At 41.9% G+C, this 18,885-nt stretch overlaps 1 protein-coding gene across 2 annotated transcripts; it reads left to right on the top strand.

Moving 5' to 3' along the window:
* Positions 1–247: 247 nt before the first annotated feature.
* Positions 248–15,620, top strand: ssbp3b (single stranded DNA binding protein 3b). 2 transcript variants are annotated; one of them, XM_083888631.1, is made up of 18 exons: positions 248–351; positions 1,993–2,065; positions 2,180–2,241; positions 2,330–2,414; positions 9,221–9,310; positions 10,382–10,456; positions 10,699–10,761; positions 10,860–10,923; positions 11,251–11,324; positions 11,522–11,586; positions 11,677–11,725; positions 11,989–12,024; positions 12,124–12,175; positions 12,272–12,336; positions 13,700–13,778; positions 13,939–13,967; positions 14,087–14,188; positions 15,055–15,620. In XM_083888631.1, the coding sequence occupies exons 1-18, from the start codon at positions 296–298 to the stop codon at positions 15,082–15,084; spliced, it is 1,149 nt and encodes a 382-aa protein (XP_083744757.1). In that variant the 5' UTR covers positions 248–295; the 3' UTR covers positions 15,085–15,620. The 2 variants fall into 2 exon arrangements, with proteins under 2 accessions (XP_083744757.1, XP_083744758.1); XM_083888632.1 differs by lacking the exons at positions 10,382–10,456; positions 11,522–11,586; positions 11,677–11,725; positions 11,989–12,024.
* Positions 15,621–18,885: the final 3,265 nt, after the last annotated feature.

Here is an 18,885-nt window from a genome sequence, read left to right as displayed (position 1 = left end):
TCTCACCATATCGCAGTTTAAATCAGCGACGTCATAACAACAAACTGAAAGCGCCACAAGAAGGCAGACCTTAAGACGAATGGCGCGCTCTGATTGGCTGTCAGCAGTCTCAGTCGGGCTATAGTCCCGCCTCCTCCCCCCTCCTCCGGACCAGGCTCGGTTGAGTTGTCGGGTTGAGAGAAGGAGGAGTGCGGTTGGAGTGTGAGAGGGTCGCGGCCGCGATGATCTGACAGATGAAATAGCGAAAAAAAAAAACACACACACAGAGAAGGCGGGCGTCCACCCACATTAAACAATGTTCCCCAAAGGCAAAGGCACCCCGGTGCCGTCGGACAGCCAAGCGCGAGAAAAGTAAGCTGAGAACCGTGTTTTAATGTCTATTTTCTGCCTCGTAAGTTGCTATGATGTTCGCTGGACGGGCTAGCAGGAGGCGATTTCTTCCTGCCGAGACTGGAATTGAATGAACCGCCTTGTCTGCTCGCCATTCCTGCTCCGAGAGTCGTGTTTCTGCCGCCTTTGGTTAATTGCCCTCTCCTTACTTACTCGATCAATTGTGGTTGTGCTTTTAGCGGCGGTTGTGTGCTATTTTCTGCGGGATTTGTCAGCTCCGAGAGCTCGGAGAGTGGAGAAAACAATAACATCGCCCTGCTACAACACTATATTGTTTTCTCTGTTGCGCTCTCTCCGTGTGTGTGAATGGGCTCCGTTTTTATTCCCCTTAGCCTCATCACTACCAACAGGATACCGTACCTAGTTCGTACACTCCGCGCTCACCGTGTATATTTTACGCTATATATTTAAATTATGCGTGAAATCGTGCTACCGCGTTACTTGTTTCTCTCATCGTTCTCTTTGTCGTGAGTCTTCACTAGGCTTGGCTTGACTGCACAGTCCCCAGTTAATTTTTTGGCAAAGGCTATTTGGCAGCCATTGTTCAGAGGGCCTGTGCCCGACTCTAGTCCCTCAGTAGAACATTGAACCGCAGGGCTGCTCACAATAATTATCGCAATATCATTTTTTTTTTAATTTAACTACGGTTCACCATAGAGACGATGTTTATGCACTGCACAAACTATGAGATATAAATAATATTTAGTAATTTATGTCCATAAAGAAGTTTAAAATCACAATAAATGTTTTTTTTCAACAAAGCAAATATCACACTTAAATTATCTTTACATTGCTAATATTGCTATAATTATTGATGTTTTTTTTGTTTTTTTTCAGTTTTGGCCATATTGCCTCTTCAATAACTACAGTTAATGCAATATATTTGTCTTCAATCATAATAAAACAAAGGTTCATTGTATATTAATATGCACAACTTTTGTTTTTGACGTTTACCGTGTACAATCGCACCAATGATTTAGCTACTTATAATTTAGGATCTGATATTTGCCCCACACTTTGATAATGAATGTGGCTGTATCATTCAATAATTCACTTACAATGAATGTGATATAAATTCAGTGAAGTATCAAAGGTTCATCATCTGCCGATTATAAAGTTTGTCCCTTGAGTGAACACGCGTCGAGATGTAGCGAATAGCATAGTTGCCTAAGTCATATTTGAATGTTTTCGGGGAAAAACAAGAAAACAAGAAAAAAAAAAAATTTTTTTTAGAAAGCACATTGGTAAAGTCAGGCAGATATCACGATTACCAAAAAAATGACTGAGGCAATTATGCTATTAGGCTAACGAAATATAACTTGGCCAGAAATAGATAACGATATTTATTGTGATGTAACTTTCTTAAGTAACAGCAAAGGTATATGTTGGTGTATTTTTGTGCAACACTGAGATACAACACTTATAGTCACTCTGAATATTTTAGCTTAGATGTGTGAAATGTTTCTCTTTAACAAGTGTTTGTTGTTTCCGAGCAATAAAGAAGTTTAAAACCACAGCTGACTGTTTTCCATAGGCTCAGATCTATTTGAACTGGACTGATTAAAATACATTTTGAAACTTGTTTTTTCTTTCTCCACACAGGTTGGCTCTATACGTCTATGAGTATTTGTTACATATAGGAGCACAGAAGTCTGCACAGACCTTTTTGTCAGAGGTATATTGTTGTCGTTTTCCCTTTATAGATCTACTGCATGTTCTCTTTGACAATAATAATAAAAATGTGTTTAATTGACTCACATGACTGACCGTTAGAATCCTCCTCTCCTAGATTCGATGGGAGAAAAACATAACACTCGGAGAACCCCCCGGATTCCTACATTCATGGTGGTGGTGAGTGATTGTGTTCTTGTCTCTGTCTGACTGTAGGCCCATGTTGTTTGGGTGCTTGTGCGTGCTTCATGACCTGTCTTGTCCACAGTGTATTCTGGGACTTGTATTGTGCTGCGCCAGAGAGGAGAGAGACATGTGACCACTCCAGTGAAGCAAAAGCCTTCCATGATTACGTGAGTAATGCTTGGTCTTTTCCTGAAGTAAACAACAATGTTTGTGAGGTAACTTGCATCTCCAGATCGAGCTGTGGAATGGCTTTTTTTGTTTTTGTTGGACCTATCGGAGAAAAGAAAAGCTATACAGCTGTCATATTTCTGGTCATTGTGATTCCCATTTTGTTATTATTAATCAGATGATGTCTGACTAATTATTCACTTTGTTTGGCACTGTGTTTTAGTAATGAAAGTCATCTCCTGTTTCCAATGACATCTTATGTATCAGTATTTAACTAGCTAATGCAGTTTTTAGCTCCCCCCGCCTTCCTCTGAATTTACGATCGGTCATCTTTTCCTCGTTGGTGGTACGAATGATGCGCTCAACAATGAGCTTTATAGGCTTCTGGGAAAATGATGCTGGTGTCAGCATGTCCTGAGTCAGACCTGTCAAGTGCTTCCCCCCCCTTATCCACGACAGGCTAAGGCACCCGGGCCTGATTTGTGAGAACCAATAGGAACCTGCTGTGTGGTCAGTACAACTTCTGAGATTGTATGCACAGAACTTGATTTCTACCAAAGACCCCCAGCTTCCCGAATGTGTAATAGTATGTGTTGAAACATAGAATTTATTTTGCAACACCACTAACCTAATGGGTTTAAAACTGAATTTATGGAGATGTTGCTGAGGACGAGTGCACCGCTCTTCTCTCGTGCACCGCTCCTCTCAGGATAGTGCTTTAGCAAATTATGGTAATTGATAATTGTGCCGCTTTGAATGTAGGGCTGTTTTCATGTGTGCTATGTTGTTTCCATGTTTCATTCAGCAACAAAAGTGTGACCTGATTGTCCTTATGCTTCTCTGACCACATTTCAAAAGATTAGATGAGCTGATTTAAATAAAATACAGATTCTAATGTACTTTGCTGCTGCACTACAGCCAAGAAAGACATTAGAGGTTAAGTAAACCTCTCAGGATGACTGATGAACAGCTCAGGTTGTAGCTAGGTAGGTTGGTGGGTGGTGTATCGGGCAGGAACGGGTTAAAACAGAGATGTTGGTCCTCCTCTTGGCAGATAGGGTTGTCAGGGTAACAGGCCTCCTGATCTGGCAGGTGACCTGGGTGCCAAGAGAGAGAGACTACAACATGGCTCTGCCCTTTTACTAACCACATTACCAATTATTTTGACTCTGACAAAGGAGGAGATCGTTGTGTTTTTAACCTTGCTTAAATTGTTTCATGATTGCATTGTGTTGTATTTTTTGAAATATGGAATGTGGGATTGTGGCTTTAAGATTTAAGAATTCACCCAGCATTAGGAATTTTACAGAACTCACTTTCTCAGACCTGAGTTATAGATCATTATATTGTTAAGATGTTTTGTTTATTGTTTTAGACAAAGGAGTATGAATGGCAGATACTTTGCATCTTGATATCGAAAGGAGGAAATATTCCCAGATCAGTTTTAGATGCGCGCATAATGTAAACAAGCTGCTACATCACAGTCCAACATATGACTTAGACCATTTTCATAATATGGAAAACATTAGCCAAATAAGGGATGAGTGAAACATCAGTCTGGGCAGTTTGCTGCTGTGGTGTGAAGCTTTAAGAGTTCCAGTGTGGCTGGCTCTCCCCGACATCTTGTGGTTGCCCTTTGCACTGATGTTGGGTATTCTTGTGTTCATTTGTGCACATTGGTGGTTCATAAAAGTGTGCATGTGCGTGTGTGGACAGTACTAGTCTTCGGACCCTAGCCTTTGTCTCGGAGTGGGGGAGGTGAGCGCCGCCGCTCTGTTAGTCGGCAGTGCTCGTAAAGCCCTGGCGCATTCATGCTGAGGCTGACGAACGCTCCCCAAGGGGCCTCGTCGCCATGGCTTCAGCGGCTGATTGATGGCTGTCATGGAGCTGAGGGGCAGATTGGAAAAGGGAAAGGGGAGTGGCACTGTGGCATATGCCCACCACAGAGGAGCCGAGGGAATAAAACGAGGAGGGGGGTCGGGGGGAAAAAGAGAGGAGGTAGATGAGAAGTGGAAGGGACCTGCTACAAGTAACTAGAGAGGGTGAGAGAGAGCAAGCATCCTGTCAGGATCTAGTGGGTTTTATGATGTTGATTGATGGTTAAACATTTACAAGCTAAACATACGGGCTGGTTTCTTTTGAGCATTGGTTTGAGTTGAAGGAGTGAGGCTGCTCAGAGCTCTCTAGGACAGGAGCCAGCAGTTGGGTGGTCTGTGCTACAGCCTAACCCTCTTCATTAATTGTCCCCCATCTTTTTTTTCTGTTAATTCTGTTATGTTTTTTTCTTCATACTATGTGGGTCCACCAGAGAAACAATAAAGGAAAAATGTGATATTTAAATTTCTTTCTGTGAACATCATTTTCACAAAAACTACAGACGGTTAGCTATGTCCTGTTCTCGGTTCTCGATTTCCAATCCTAGTCATAGCATGGTCATCCTTACCGTCCTCTGTCTTTCCTTTTAACCCCCTCCTCCCCTCATGTGTTCCCCTCACCCTTTGTTTGTATAATGGCAACACAAGCACATCTGCCGCCACTTTGGCCTTTTGTAACCTCCTTCAGTGATTTAAGGATTCAGGGACAATCAGTTTGGCTGGAGACGCTTGTATGCTCTTAAGTCCACACATGTACGTGCTGAATCATTACGGGTTCAGGGGGGGTTGTGTGTCTCACAGAAGGTCCCCTGGGAAGTTGTATGGAAGGCCCTGGACAAGAGCCTCATAGCCTGAGGCAGATATGAGACATCTGTCCCTTTCCTGTACCAGAGAGCTGATGCTTAGACCAAAACTCCTTTGAACCAATGGCTCTTTGGGAAACTCCAGCAAGCACAGCTGTGGGTCTTAGAGAGACATGATAAAGATCTAACATAACATGCCTGGGAACCTGCCATGCACATTGCTTCTCTGTCTGGCAAACTGGCCTTAGTAGAGCTTAGTAAGTTGTTGATATTTGAATATTACTTAAAATACCCTTTTTTAAATAAAGTGTTTTACTTCGTTATTTCTTTTTTAGGCCTCCTTCCAGGAAAGGGCCTCTTAAGAGTAGAGGAACAAAACAAACTTCAGTTGCCATTTTGCTACGAGGGGCCAGACAGTGTGACTGTAGAAGCATATATCACTCTGCTGTGAAACTAGCCGTAAACGGTAGATCTTTATCTCCAGTGAGATCAAGATCAGCAGCATCATCTGCTTACAATTACTTGCACCAAAGATGTTGTTTTCAGTTTAAGATCTACTTCGCTTTACAAAAAATATTAACATCAACATGTAACACAAGTATTGCAATTTGATATTATGATATTTCTTGTGATATTCTTTCAAATGTTTTGTCTCTAGGCAGGCACTGGGCCAAAATGTACCACATGCTCCTATAGATGCCTCGTATGATTCAAATAAAATAAGCACTTGAAGTGTTGCAGTGTCTATGGTACAAACCCATTGAGTCTGTCTTGAAGCAATACCATCATAAAGGCCTTTAGGTTTGCCATGTAGGCCGATAGAAGGCCATAGGTTGAGACAAAGACAAAGTATTCTGTCTTAAGATAAAGCCCCACTGCAATAAAATGAAGACATTGGTGCTTTTAATCTATATCTCCTAGTTTCCACTTCCTGCCTTTTTTGGAGCTGATGTAGTTGCCGTTACTTGGAGCCTCTCTACAGACATCCCTTGGTAATGACCTGTTAGCATTTAGCAAAAAGTTGATGTAGCTACTGAATGAAGTCTTTCAAGACAGTAATTGTTATAGACAGAGTTCCTTCCCTTACCTTTGTTATGCTTGCATATAGACTTGTCCAGGCAGTTTAATTCTTGCTAAACAGGTTGTGTTATATTCAATGCAGGTGATTAGGCCCTAGTTTTCCATCCAGTGCTGGTCTTCAACCGATGTTTATTGTAACTTCAATATTATGGTTCTGATTTTGAATGCAATTAAATGCCAAAGAGATAGAGAGATTTACCTAGGTGTTATTGTGCACAGAGTTATTTTAGTTTTTTCACCACATCATCACAAGCGGAAACCTCCACCAAGCTTGCTCAGTGTCAGTGTGTCAGTACATAATACACTAATTTTGATCCGTATCCATGTTTTACTATTTAAGCCGATCACAGACGAACGCTGCCAAGAACATTACTTCCTTGGCAAAGGTAATTCATTTTGAACATGTGCACATGCTATATTAAACATGTCATAATCACGAACAAACACTGTCCTGGAAGTGCTGAAAAATCAAGGGTTATAACACCTAGTCCTAGGTAATGAGTTTCCATTACTGTAGTGCAGAATAGCTAACAGTCCTCTGATTTGAACTCGGGGTAGCCTCTTGTGCTTTTGGGTGTCTTTGGTAAAAAGTGTCAAAGGTCACTAAACATATGAAATCCCATATTATGGTCACATGTTACAGTTTGGTGTTCTACAGGCTGCAAACTGAGTCATTGCAGATCTATAGATCTATAAGTTTTGTAACATTAACATTGCTTTTATTCACCTTTGGAGATTTCAACCATATTCTATTACTTCTGAGTGCAAAGGTTTTTCTGTAAGTGGGCCTGGTAGTCGAGTGACTTGCTAAGATGAATGAGGAAGTACAGTAGATGGAGTGGAACTGGATTCTGTGAAGCCACTGTGATCTCCACATAATATTTTCTTAAGCATCTACAGCAGCAGTAGTGGGCTGTTTGATAAAAATCCATGTGCTCGGTATATTTAAAATCTCTCACATTGGGTCCACCCCCTGCATCTCCTCTGTAGTGAAGAAAGATGATTTATATTCTCAGTCTGAGTCCCAGTGGTGTTAGGGCTGATTAGATGTGACTCTTCCCTGTGGCCTCACTTCTCTCCCTGCTGAGGTATTTCACAGTGGCCCTGCAGTGGCAGCCTGAACAGATATAATTAGAGAAGGTGCAGTCAATATCAGGGAGTGTGTTGGCTATTGACCAGTGACGTCTATAGAGCTGTGGACAGAGATCAGTGTGTTCTTTTGTGAACCTCTGTGTGTGTGCGCGTACATGTCTACGATGGTACATCTATTGCTGTACTGCAGTCATCTACAATATAACATGAGTGAGCTACATATTAACAATGGGAGGAGGGGAGCTTCTCCCCATCTGTTGCCATTGTCTGCAAGCTAAACTCTACACAGCTCTATAGACATTAGCTCATCTCAGATTGCTGCAGCAACAGGGAAGAAAAATCAGTCAATTAGGAGTGTGTGTCCGAAGCAAGTGGCACATTAGTGAATTAGAGCTGTGGTTTGAGCAGGAAATCAGCCCAGCAAGCCCCTGCTGTGCAGCAGCACTTTGGAGCCACTGACTTGGTGAATATCACTGATCCTTATCTGATCCACTGGTTCCTGGGTCAGCAGGGCTCAGAAGCCTCAAAAAGGATTCCTTTTTAAAACCCCCCCGCTCTATAGGACATCCATAAATGATGTGGATCCCTTTCAGTGGGTTCAGACATTGTATTGACATCTGTCTTCAGTGATCCGATCGCTTGTGGACAGCCTTAAGAGGACGGTTCACACCTAGAATTACAATGTATCCTGGATGTGTCTCTGGTGACCACATGAGATCGGATCTGGCTTCCTCTAGCCTGTATTTAAATACACACTTACACCAAGTCGGTTGGATACAATTAGATTTTAAATGTGTGTGTGTGTGTGTGAGAGAGAAAGAGACAAGAGAAGCTGAGTGAAACTACTCGCGCAGCTGTAACATGAACCATTAGCAATGAAGAAAGTGCGACGTTCAGTTTTAATGTTGTGACAGTGGCTAAAGAATCAATCAATGTATGAGCAGTTTTTTAGTGTAAAACAAAAATCTTAAACCGCAGAGTGTGAGAGGATGTAAAGCCCAATTTATACTTCTGCGTAAAGTGCTCTGCGTAGGCTACGTAGAGACTCTGCGTCGACGCAGAGACTGTCGAAGAGCCTCTGCGTCGTCTCCGTCTGCACGAAATATTTTTTAAGTGTCCGTCACTCCGTCAAGGGACTACGGAGACGGCAAGAGCTACGATTGGTCCTCAGGACAGGCTGAGCTAAGCTGCTCTGTGCCGGCTCTCAGTGCGCTCCGGGCGTCCTGACAGAGGCGGAGCTGATCCCCGCCGATAACGCCGCTGCTGAACTATAAATACGTCATATCTATACACACACAGCACATGTTTAGACTCTAAATGGCCAATTTCTCGCCTCAAATTATCTTAAAACTGCGTTCCGTCACACAGAAAAGTGAGAAACGGCCACTGTTTCAACAACAACAGTCTTTCTCTCTCTTTCTTTCTCGGACGCCATTGCTCACTGTAGCCAGAAGCACAACAACCTTGCGCAGCGACCCCTACTGATCGGGCGGGAAATTGCAGCGAGTGTCTGTCACCACGACGCAGAAGTATAAATGCTCGAGGCGTCTCCGTGGTGACGCAGACGGATAACGCATACGCAGTCGGAGAAGTATAATGTGGCCTTAAGTTGAGGAGGCAGCCTCTGAAGGATTGCAGTCATGCAGCTCAGGAATGAGGTCACATGCATCCTCATACCTCACCTCTAGTCTGAAGACGCATTCAGGACAGATTTGGAGTGTTCAAACCTGTACTTGGCACAATCTGCCCACGATCAGATCACTCAGGAGTCGGGACGGAAGTAAACCTCTGAACTGGTGACGGTGGTGCCTATAGACTCATAGTTAAGATGGGAGCAAATAAATGTCCAACCCATAATCCATGCCGTGAAAATCTCAAAGTATTGCCAGTTAACTAGTATTGTGTGGCACTGTGACTGACGGTGTGAAATTGTCCCTGTTTTTTTCCCCATTGTAGAGTGCAGCAGCAGCCCCCAGTCCTGTGATGGGAGGCATGCCCCCTGGTGAGGGCATGCCAGGAGGACCAATGCCACCTGGCTTTTTCCAGGTCTGTCCAACATTCAGGAATAATTTGTCACTTTCACTGTTTTTACTGGACAAATCTCAACAGTTAATCAAGTATCAGAACCATGAAGAGTAATTTCCTGTTGAATAAATTGATTCATGGTCCATTTTTCATCAGATCTGTATAATGTGGAGCTGTAGGTCTCCACATTGGCACACACACTGGTCCTGGATGTTGTTTTGCTCCAACACTGTTCAGAGACCTTGTAGTAAACATCACAGACGTTCTGTCTGCCTGGGCCTCTCCAGTGCAGTAAACAGGCAGGCGTGGCCATTTCCCTAATGGAGAAATCGAAAGGTGCAGCACCTTCTGTAAATCAATATGTGGATAAACTCTTGACGGCCATCTGTGTGGGGCCTACCTCTAAAAGGTGATATAAAATTGCAGCGTTGCCCTGTCTCCACTCGACCAAACAATCCTTATTATTTTGACCAGGAAGCCACAAAACTGTGACTCGTTATATGATCACGTTCATCAGGAATGCCATTTAGACACTGATACATGAGCACCCACACACACACTCATACTTTCTATACCAGAATCCAGGAGGAGGCTCAATTAGACCTCTTTCTCTGTCAGATCAGCAGCATTAGCGACACAGTGCTGGTGTTTAGTGTTGTTATGAAGCTAATTGCATAGCGCTTAATTGATGCTGTTAATTCAGCAAAATTAGCACTGATAACATGCTGCATGCAGCAGGCTTCTTAATGTCTTGACTGACAGGCAAAATAGCACACATCCTTTCCCATCTCTCTGTCTCTTTTCTTTCATTCAAGGCGAAGTCATTTGCTTGCTCTCTTCTGCTGCCTCTCTCTCTCTCCTCTCTTACCATGTTTGGTATGTGAAAGTGAGCCTCTTATTTTTGTACATTTTTTTTGCAGCAAACCTTGGTTCTTGCTCTCTGACTGTCCTCTGCCACTGCAGTAACCCTGCTTCTTCTCTCTCTCTCTGCCCTTCTTTTTTGTCACTTCTATTTCTCATCCCTTTTCTCGATTCGTCCCATCCTTCCCTCTCTCCCTCCGCCTTGCCTCTTCATTTTGTGCAATGCCACAGGGTCCTCCTGGTCCCCAGGGCTCTCCTCACCCCCAGCCTCCTCCCCCTAACAGTATGATGGGACCTCACAGTCAGGTAATGCTCCCTCTCCCTCCTTCTCTCACTTGTTCTGTTTTTTTGCTGTCTGCAGTCATTTGGGAACGCTGGTTCTCAGTGCTGATGCTTCATGCTTTGGCATTCGTCTCAGCTTAATGCTTTATGCTGCTGTCACTATTCACAAAATGAATGTAGAAGGATGCTAAATTTAGAGAGAGATGTATGTCCCGTTTGTATTGAAATCTAATGGAACATTCTTTTTATTCTCCTTTCTCCTGCAGTCCTTTATGTCACCTCGCTTTGCTGGAGGCCCAAGAGGTCCCCCCATTAGAATGTCCAACCAGGTAGACCTCTTTCTCTCACACACGCCACAGATCTATAGGACATAACATGTATTTGAAAGTCAAGGTTAATTGGATCTTTGTGATTGTATCCCCTTTAGCCACCAGGTGGAGGACCAGGTCCTCATCCCATGCTGCCTAACATGGACCCCACACGGCCACAAGGTGAGAATAAGTGCTTTTATTAACTACACACCACATATGCAACAGAAATAGGTAACTTAATAACTCGCTGCTTACTAGCATGCACATAAGTAGCATACTAGTCCCTATTAACACCTTATTTAGGAAAAATCTTAATTCATGTCATAATAGAGGTAGAATAAGGTGTTAATATGTGCTTAATGATTACTAATAAAGGGCTAGTATGCTACTTGTATATGTTAGTAAGCACATAGTTAAATGTGAATGGTGAATATGTGTTGCCTAGTCTAAAGTGTTACCCAGAAATATAACAATAAGTTTTCACCTAAAATGCCTTATTCCCTTCAGGCCATCCTAACCTGGGGCCAATGCAGAGAATGAGTGGCCCGCGAGGCATGGGACCCATGGGACCCGGTCCTCAGGTAGGCTATCTCACTCAAGTCAAAACAATAGTCGATATCAATGTTTCCACTGTGATGAAAGGCACTCTGGTGATCAGAAGAGAAGGCCTGTGAAATAATTTGTTAGATTTTGCAACAAAATCCAAGAATTAGTGATGGAAGTTCTGTATTTCATGGTTTTAAACCTATTTTGTGATTGTTCTCTGTTGTCCTCTCAGAACTTTGGTGGTGGGATGAGGCCTCCACACAACACCATGGGTCCTGGGATGCCAGGAGTGAACATGTAAGTCTTTTTCATTAATAAAACGTAGCGTGTATTTCAACCTACATGCAGAACCTTACTTAGGTTTCTGTTGTCTGCCTTACCATCTAGGGGCCCAGGGACTGGTCGGCCATGGCCCAATCCCAACAATGCCAACTCTGTGAGTACTAATGCGCAGACACAAACACACACATAAACCTAGAGAAATGGGGTTGCAGCGCATCATGGCTGTAGAGGTCTAATGTTTTCCAAGGTTCTAGTTTAGGATGTAATTGTAGTATAATGTGTCGGGGGTTGCCGCAGACATTTGGACGGCCATAATAGTGTTAGGGTGATCAAATGATGAGTGATGACATTTCGAGGTGTAGAAAATGGGTTTGCACTCCCATTTCTGGTCTGAAATGTTTTTGTGTTTGGTTTCAGATGCCTTATTCATCACCCTCTCCTGGCGCATATGGGGTGAGTACACACCACAATGTCTTAACTGCTACAAATGTTATTATATATATATATATTGACATATGTAAAATGTACTTATTTTTGTCTGCTTCTCCAAAGGGGGCATCTGGAGGTGGACCACCTGGAACTCCCATCATGCCTAGCCCTGCAGGTTAGTTGTGTTGTTTGTGCTGTTTTAATCATTACCCTTTCATGCACAATCCAGTGCTAACTGTGACTGTGGCTTTTTTCTTTTTTTTTTTTACAGACTCAAACAACTCTGGTGACAACTTGTACACCATGATCAACACTGGACCCGGCAACCGAAATAATGTAAGCGATCTTCATTGTCTGCATTCTGAATTCTGAAGTGTGGATGTTGTGTTCACGGAGTAAAATAGCAGTTCTACGAATACAGCATCAGAGCTCGTATTTGAGGAATGCAGAATTTAGTGAGCTCCATAGATTGTTAAGAAAGCCTTGTACATTTACAGAAACACCTGACCTCGTCAGGTCAATACCACCTACTATGTCTTTGTCCAGAGACTAAATGCAGCTGGTTTAAAGCGATGAATGAATTTTCATCTTCACATTCATTATATTCTTGATGGAATTAAATATGACTCTTCTCTTTAATTTATGTTATCACTGTGAAGTGCAACCTGAGACCCCGCATACTGCTGTTGAATGGAGAGGCAGAAAATGGGAAGTTTGCAAAAAAAACTACCTTTTTTTACTGACTCCATTTCAGTGTAATTTGACCATACAAGCTTATGTATCAGTCAAGTCTCTTACAGTACAACTTATCCCCATGGGGCTATTTGTTACAGACACAAACATTCAATCTTGTAATCAAATACATAAGCAATTGACAATAAAAAGCTGGTGTAGATATCATAGGTATAGGTGTCACTGCGTTATCACAAGTTGGAAAAAGTGATTTGCTATGGGAATAAAAGATATGGAGTAAATGTACCTGCTTTAGATGCACAGATGAGCTTAAGATGCCAGTTGATACACTAATAATTTGTTGCTCACAAAATCAGATCCATTTGTTTCAAATTGAAATTGCAATTTTCAAGCGAATCACAAAGGTTGCACTATATCTCTGTTCTATTCTTGATTGTGTGATGCCAATGGAATGGTGTAATACGGAAATTTGGTGACGTGTTTTAAAATTCAAACAGAAAAAAATAAACTGAAGCTTTACTACAAAAAATATAATATAACAATAGCAAATCAATCACAATTGCAATATTTGCCAAAATATTTCGCCCAAATCGTTGTGCTCTAAGACTGTCAGTGAAAACCAAAAGCTACCATCAAACGTTAAAAGATTTTTTGATTAAAAAAACCAGAGTGGACTAGTTTAAACAGGACTGGTTGAAAAATAATTGAGTTTACAAAGCAGGTAAAAACTCTGCTGTGCACTGTGATATAAATTTTTGCCCATACCGTCACGCCATATTAGAAATTCAGTGAATTTTGGAGCACAGAGAAGCACAAGTGCTGAAATAATCAGTGCCACTTCTACCCCCCCCCGCCACCCCCCCAGTGGAATTATGACTTGACATTACTGCATATAAACTGGATTCCATGATTCTGCTGGTCATGATGCTCTTTGCAGCTTTATGTGCTTTAGTGTGCTGTGAAGATGTGACGGGTGAAGCTATTCTCCTCCTTGTTTCTCCTCCAGTTTCCAATGGGCCCAGGCTCTGACGGACCCCTGGGAGCCATGGCTGGGATGGAACCACACCACATGAATGGGTCACTAGGTAACACCACATTACAGCCACCAGCAAAACAAAATCACACTGCAGTCGTCGTCTTCTTCTGCATTAAATAAGCACATGTTGTTTCAGGTAGAGCAAAAATAACGAACTGTCTAAAAATAGAAACGTTGTTGAATTGTTTTTCATCTTATTTCACCCTCAGGCTCTGGTGATATGGATGGAATGAACAAGGTAAATATTGTTACTATGCAAGGATGGTTTAAACTTCATCTGTGTGTGTGTGTGTGTGGGGGGGGGGGGAGTGAAATGTTTCACATTTGCACAAAATGTTTTGCACTCTACTTTTCCAGAATTCCCCAAACAATTTAAGTGGCATTAGCAATCCTCCTGGGACCCCGAGGGATGATGGGGAGCTGAGTGGAAACTTCCTCCACTCCTTTCAGAGCGAGAACGTGAGTCTCCTTGTTCCTCTCCGGCTCACATAACTGCACTCTTGTTGGTGACTGTAGTGTAGTGCTACTTATCTGACTACAGTGGCTCTGTGGAGAGCAGAACTCTGCATTTGACCGTGTAGTACTCGATGGGGAAACGTGCAAAGTGCTTCATGGGATATAACAAAACAAACGATAGGAAACGCTATCATAGATCTCAGAAAAATCAGACAAAAATACTAACAAATCACAGCAGGAATAAAAGAAAAATGCTTACATGAATAATAACAAATGTAAAAGTAATACAATAAACAAAGTTTGTGTAATAAAGCTAAGATAAAGGTTATACTGATGAGGCAAAGTGGGTCAAAATGTAAGAAAAGATGAAAATAAAACTGAGTAAGAGTTTTTAAGTACAAGCAAAAATGATACAATAAATTATTAAAACATGACAGTAGTGAAAATAACAATAAATGCAAAATTCATATGAGGCTTTGGTTTCAAAATCAAACTCCTGTTTTAAAGCCATGGGATTTGCCTTTTGACCACTGCCATGACAATTTTTGAAACCGATTCCATTTCAATCATCTGTTTTTCTCTAAATGGGAATATCATTTACAAAATCAACATCCATTGAAGACATGAAACTAGTGATTTTAATCCATTTAACCTTTGAAAAATGTTCACTGATATTACTAATCACATAAGAATTAACCTAATTTTCCCGTAGACTTCGATTCAGTTATATTGTATAACTAATGGTATTCAGTAAAATGTTACGTCCTTGGTTAGACTCACTGAGCGAACCGGAAGATGTCAGCCACGTTTTATATATGGTCTATGGTGCGGATGTGATTTATATTCCTCTCTCCTCTGTGCCTCCACAGTACTCTCCAACCATGACGATGAGTGTGTGACCTCCTTCCTCGAACCCTAACCCAACATTATTTGCCATCATTCCAAGGATCTGAACTCACTATAGGACACAGCCAATCACAGCAGCACCGAATCAGGGACAGGCACCACTTTGGTTCCTCACGTACGCCAGAATGCTGATCGGAGTAAAAAAAAATCTAAATGGCTGGCGACTACTGCTCCTTGCTCAAAGTGAAGGACAATTTTTTTCCATATTTCACAACCCCCGATTGTGACAAAACCAGCTACTGAAATGCATACATGACACGTTATACGTTTTCTGCAGAGCCCTCATATCCCCTCTTTAGTCCCCTCTGCCCCCAGAGTGAAGAAGAGAGGGAAAAAAAAGTGGTTGAAGTTTACCTCTTGTACTTTTGAATTATTGCTTTGTGGTGCAAGATGTGCAGGAAATGTCTCTGCTTTTGTCCCTTAAAACACTGGAGAGTGTGCATATGCATTTGTGTGTGCTTGGAAAGTCTTTGTCTTGTCGTTTTACTTATCGCCATGCATTACACTGTGTCACAAACGTCAGTTGACATAGGACTGAGAATTTGCCTCCTACTCCGTGGCCACCTTTCTGAATAATGTGCCCATTCTTCCCTAATGTCCACTCTTCTGTTTTAAAGATGCTTTTCAAGGGGGGGGGGTGTGTGAATGAACACAGCTTTTGTTGTGACGACCTTCCACGGTATGAAAGTGCTCCAATTGTTCTTAAAGTGTCAAATTGGTCAGATCTTGATCAGTTTTTTTTTAGTCTCTGACTGTTGACAGTGATGCTACCGTGCTCTCTGTGCCGTTTGATGAGAACGGGACCGAGGACACTGTCGCGTTCTGTCGGGGGGAAGCAGACTTGGGCATGAGAAGTGAGTGCATGAATGCTGAGAATCTGTGTACACAACATACTACCTAGTGCTGCTCTTCTCTATGTGGACACCTGCTTTAAGATGTGGTGTATATCTCTCTCTCTTTACCTGCCTGTGCTTAACACTCTGTGCTCTTCATTGTCGTAGCCTCCTGTGTTATTTCCACTTTGGTTGATTATGACGAATGAGCCGCCCATTTTAATCTAATAGGTATTGGTTGTGCATACTTGGCCCCTCCCCCTGTATCATTGGTCGTTGCCCCCCTCTTCCCCCCCTCCGTCCCCACACATTTTTTTTATATTTTGATACAATCTTTCACGATGTATATTGGCCCTTTTATTCATTTAGTCAAAGCTTTCTAAACCGATTCTAATAGGCATCATTATAAACTTAGCAGCAGTCTTGTAAATGTGATGAGGATTTTTGTTTTTCCTGTGAACATTATGCATTATACACATCTGTCCTATGTTGCCTTTATTTGCTGATATTTTTTTATTTCGAATTGAGGAAAGATTGCTTGTTAATATAATTTTACAATAAGTTATTTCACTCGTCTGGGTCGTATTATTTTTTGCCTTACCTCTTTACTCGATCTGTGTCGAAGCAGAGGAACCGGTTTGGTGTCGGAGTTGTAGACATGACTGTCGCATGAATGGGTAATTAAGCTCACCTACATCCCTTAATGTGATGAGCGGGAACAAAGAACATGCAATAATGTTTTGTAACGTCAAAGACGAGGAGGGATCACACAAAAAACTTTGGTGTCAGCAGGTAAGGAGTTATTAGCGTCGCATTCAGGGTTCTCTTTTAATCGTTTCTGCTTCAATAACACGATCACACACACACATGACTTATCAAAGTGTTAACCATAACCAGTTAATGCCTGACCCTAACCTTAACCTAACCACAACTCAAATCATAGCTCTAAACTTTCAGAAATTAGGTTCTGCCTCTTTAGGACCATGTTTAGGTCACCATGAAGTCATTCTATATGCAAGGAAAAAGTCCTAAAGAGGTAATGAATACAGCAGGCAGGACATGGCAGCCTCACCGGATTCTCTGTCTTTAACTCAAATACAAGGGAATCCTGAAGTAGCATGGGATTATGTGCAGGAAAACTTCTGCATGAGAATTTAAAATAAAAAAATATAGTAGTTTTCCATCTGGAAGTTGGGACACATCATGTATTGCATTTTACTGCAAGGATTAATTTCCTTTCTGTAACTTTGTGTCCACACCTTTTTAAAATGCTGAAAAGATGTACCTGTTGGAAACCTCCAAATTTGTAAATTGATTGAAATTGGAGATAAAATAGTGTACAGTCTGTCCATCCTGTTGGGATTATTGCTGCTAATATGTAGTATATGAGACCACAAACTGCTGTAAACCTGACCAAAACTAGTGCAAAACAGACCATGCAACATACAGTCACAATACTAGGTTGTCATTTTTTTCTTCACTCAAAATGAACAGCCAGCCTGAAAAGCTCCAAGGTCAGATTTCTTGAAATAATAAGTCCCTTGTTTAGATATAATAATTAGTCTGATCATCATTAAATACAGGGTCCCCATGTTTAATGAAAAACAAGCCACCTCCACCACCATCAAAATGGCTATACATTGCCCTCTAGTGGCCTTCAGTGAACTCGACCAAAGGATGACATAACATGTACAGTCTGAACATACTGTACATCCAGGGATTTCGTTTTTTTTTTTTTTCTTTGCTCGACTTGAACGCTCAGACTCGGCGAATCTTAACAAGAGTGCACGGCTGCTGGAGGATCTGAATGTTCTTGTTCCGGTCTGTCAAAAAGGAAACGAGGCTAAACTGCTGCTGGCTGCTCTCCACAGGATGTGGCTTCGCTGGACCGGAGCCAAACCTCCTCTCCCACTCCAGATCCACATAGTTAATGTTATAAAAGCTCCGGCAACACAACACTGTTTTGTTTGCCACCACACATCCACCATGGCAAAGTGAGATATTGTCCTGTTCTTATTTGATTAGTCTGTGCTCTGTACATGTTGGCTGCATCGGCTTTTACAGTCTCACAGAAATCAGCTTAGTCACGACATAATACTAAGCAGGATGTTAATGCTGCTTCTTTGATGCCAAGACTGTGGTGAAATGATTGTAGGGAAAACATTCACTGATACATAAGCAGATAATTCATTTTGACATTATGGTGACGCTAACACAAGAGCCATAGCAGATCGACTGATCGGGTCATTCTTAACTTCAGGTTTTGTATGTTGCATCAGTAGTTTTCCACAAGATGAAGCTGTTATGTAACGCTGTTGAACAGAGGCATTGAAAGAGAAACACAGGCCTCCACAGTATCAGAGGCTCGCTTAATGGGAACGTAATTCAAATATTAGATTAAATGAAAGCACATTAAACAACAACAATCTCGCAGACAAACATTTACTGACTCGTTCCCAGAGTCAGATTTGAATAAATAGATGAAGTTTTGTCAAACACTATATTTGCCAAGTGTCTATAGGAAGAAATAATATAATCACGTTTACATGGGCCATACTAAACAAGAACAGGTTTTTCTTTCTCTTTATCCAATGCTTTGTTTGAAGGGAGCCCCAGTGTCTGTGCTGTAAAAACAACCACAAGTCAGTTTCATAGTGACAACGGCATTATCTCCAGGCACTTTATACAATCTCAGTACGAATCAATCCATAAATGACGATAAAACAGTTATGTATTAACTCACATGTAAGCACAGTGATCTTGCTGAACTTGCATAACAGTTTGTCCTGCAGTAACACAATTTATCACACCCAGACCACATAGCAAACAACAACCACATTCTGCTGCCACCGACTGAAGAAACCTCTGCAGCTTTGGAGGAAATCTTACAGGCTACTGACGATATTCAGTTTATGCAATTGCCGAACGAGTGCAAATGGCAATGTTTGCTCCACATAGAGA

This window comes from Microchirus variegatus (genome assembly GCF_963457635.1).
Source record: "Microchirus variegatus genome assembly, chromosome: 4".
Classification (NCBI taxonomy): Eukaryota; Metazoa; Chordata; class Actinopteri; order Pleuronectiformes; family Soleidae; genus Microchirus; species Microchirus variegatus.
This window is presented reverse-complemented; position numbering and strand designations above follow the sequence as displayed.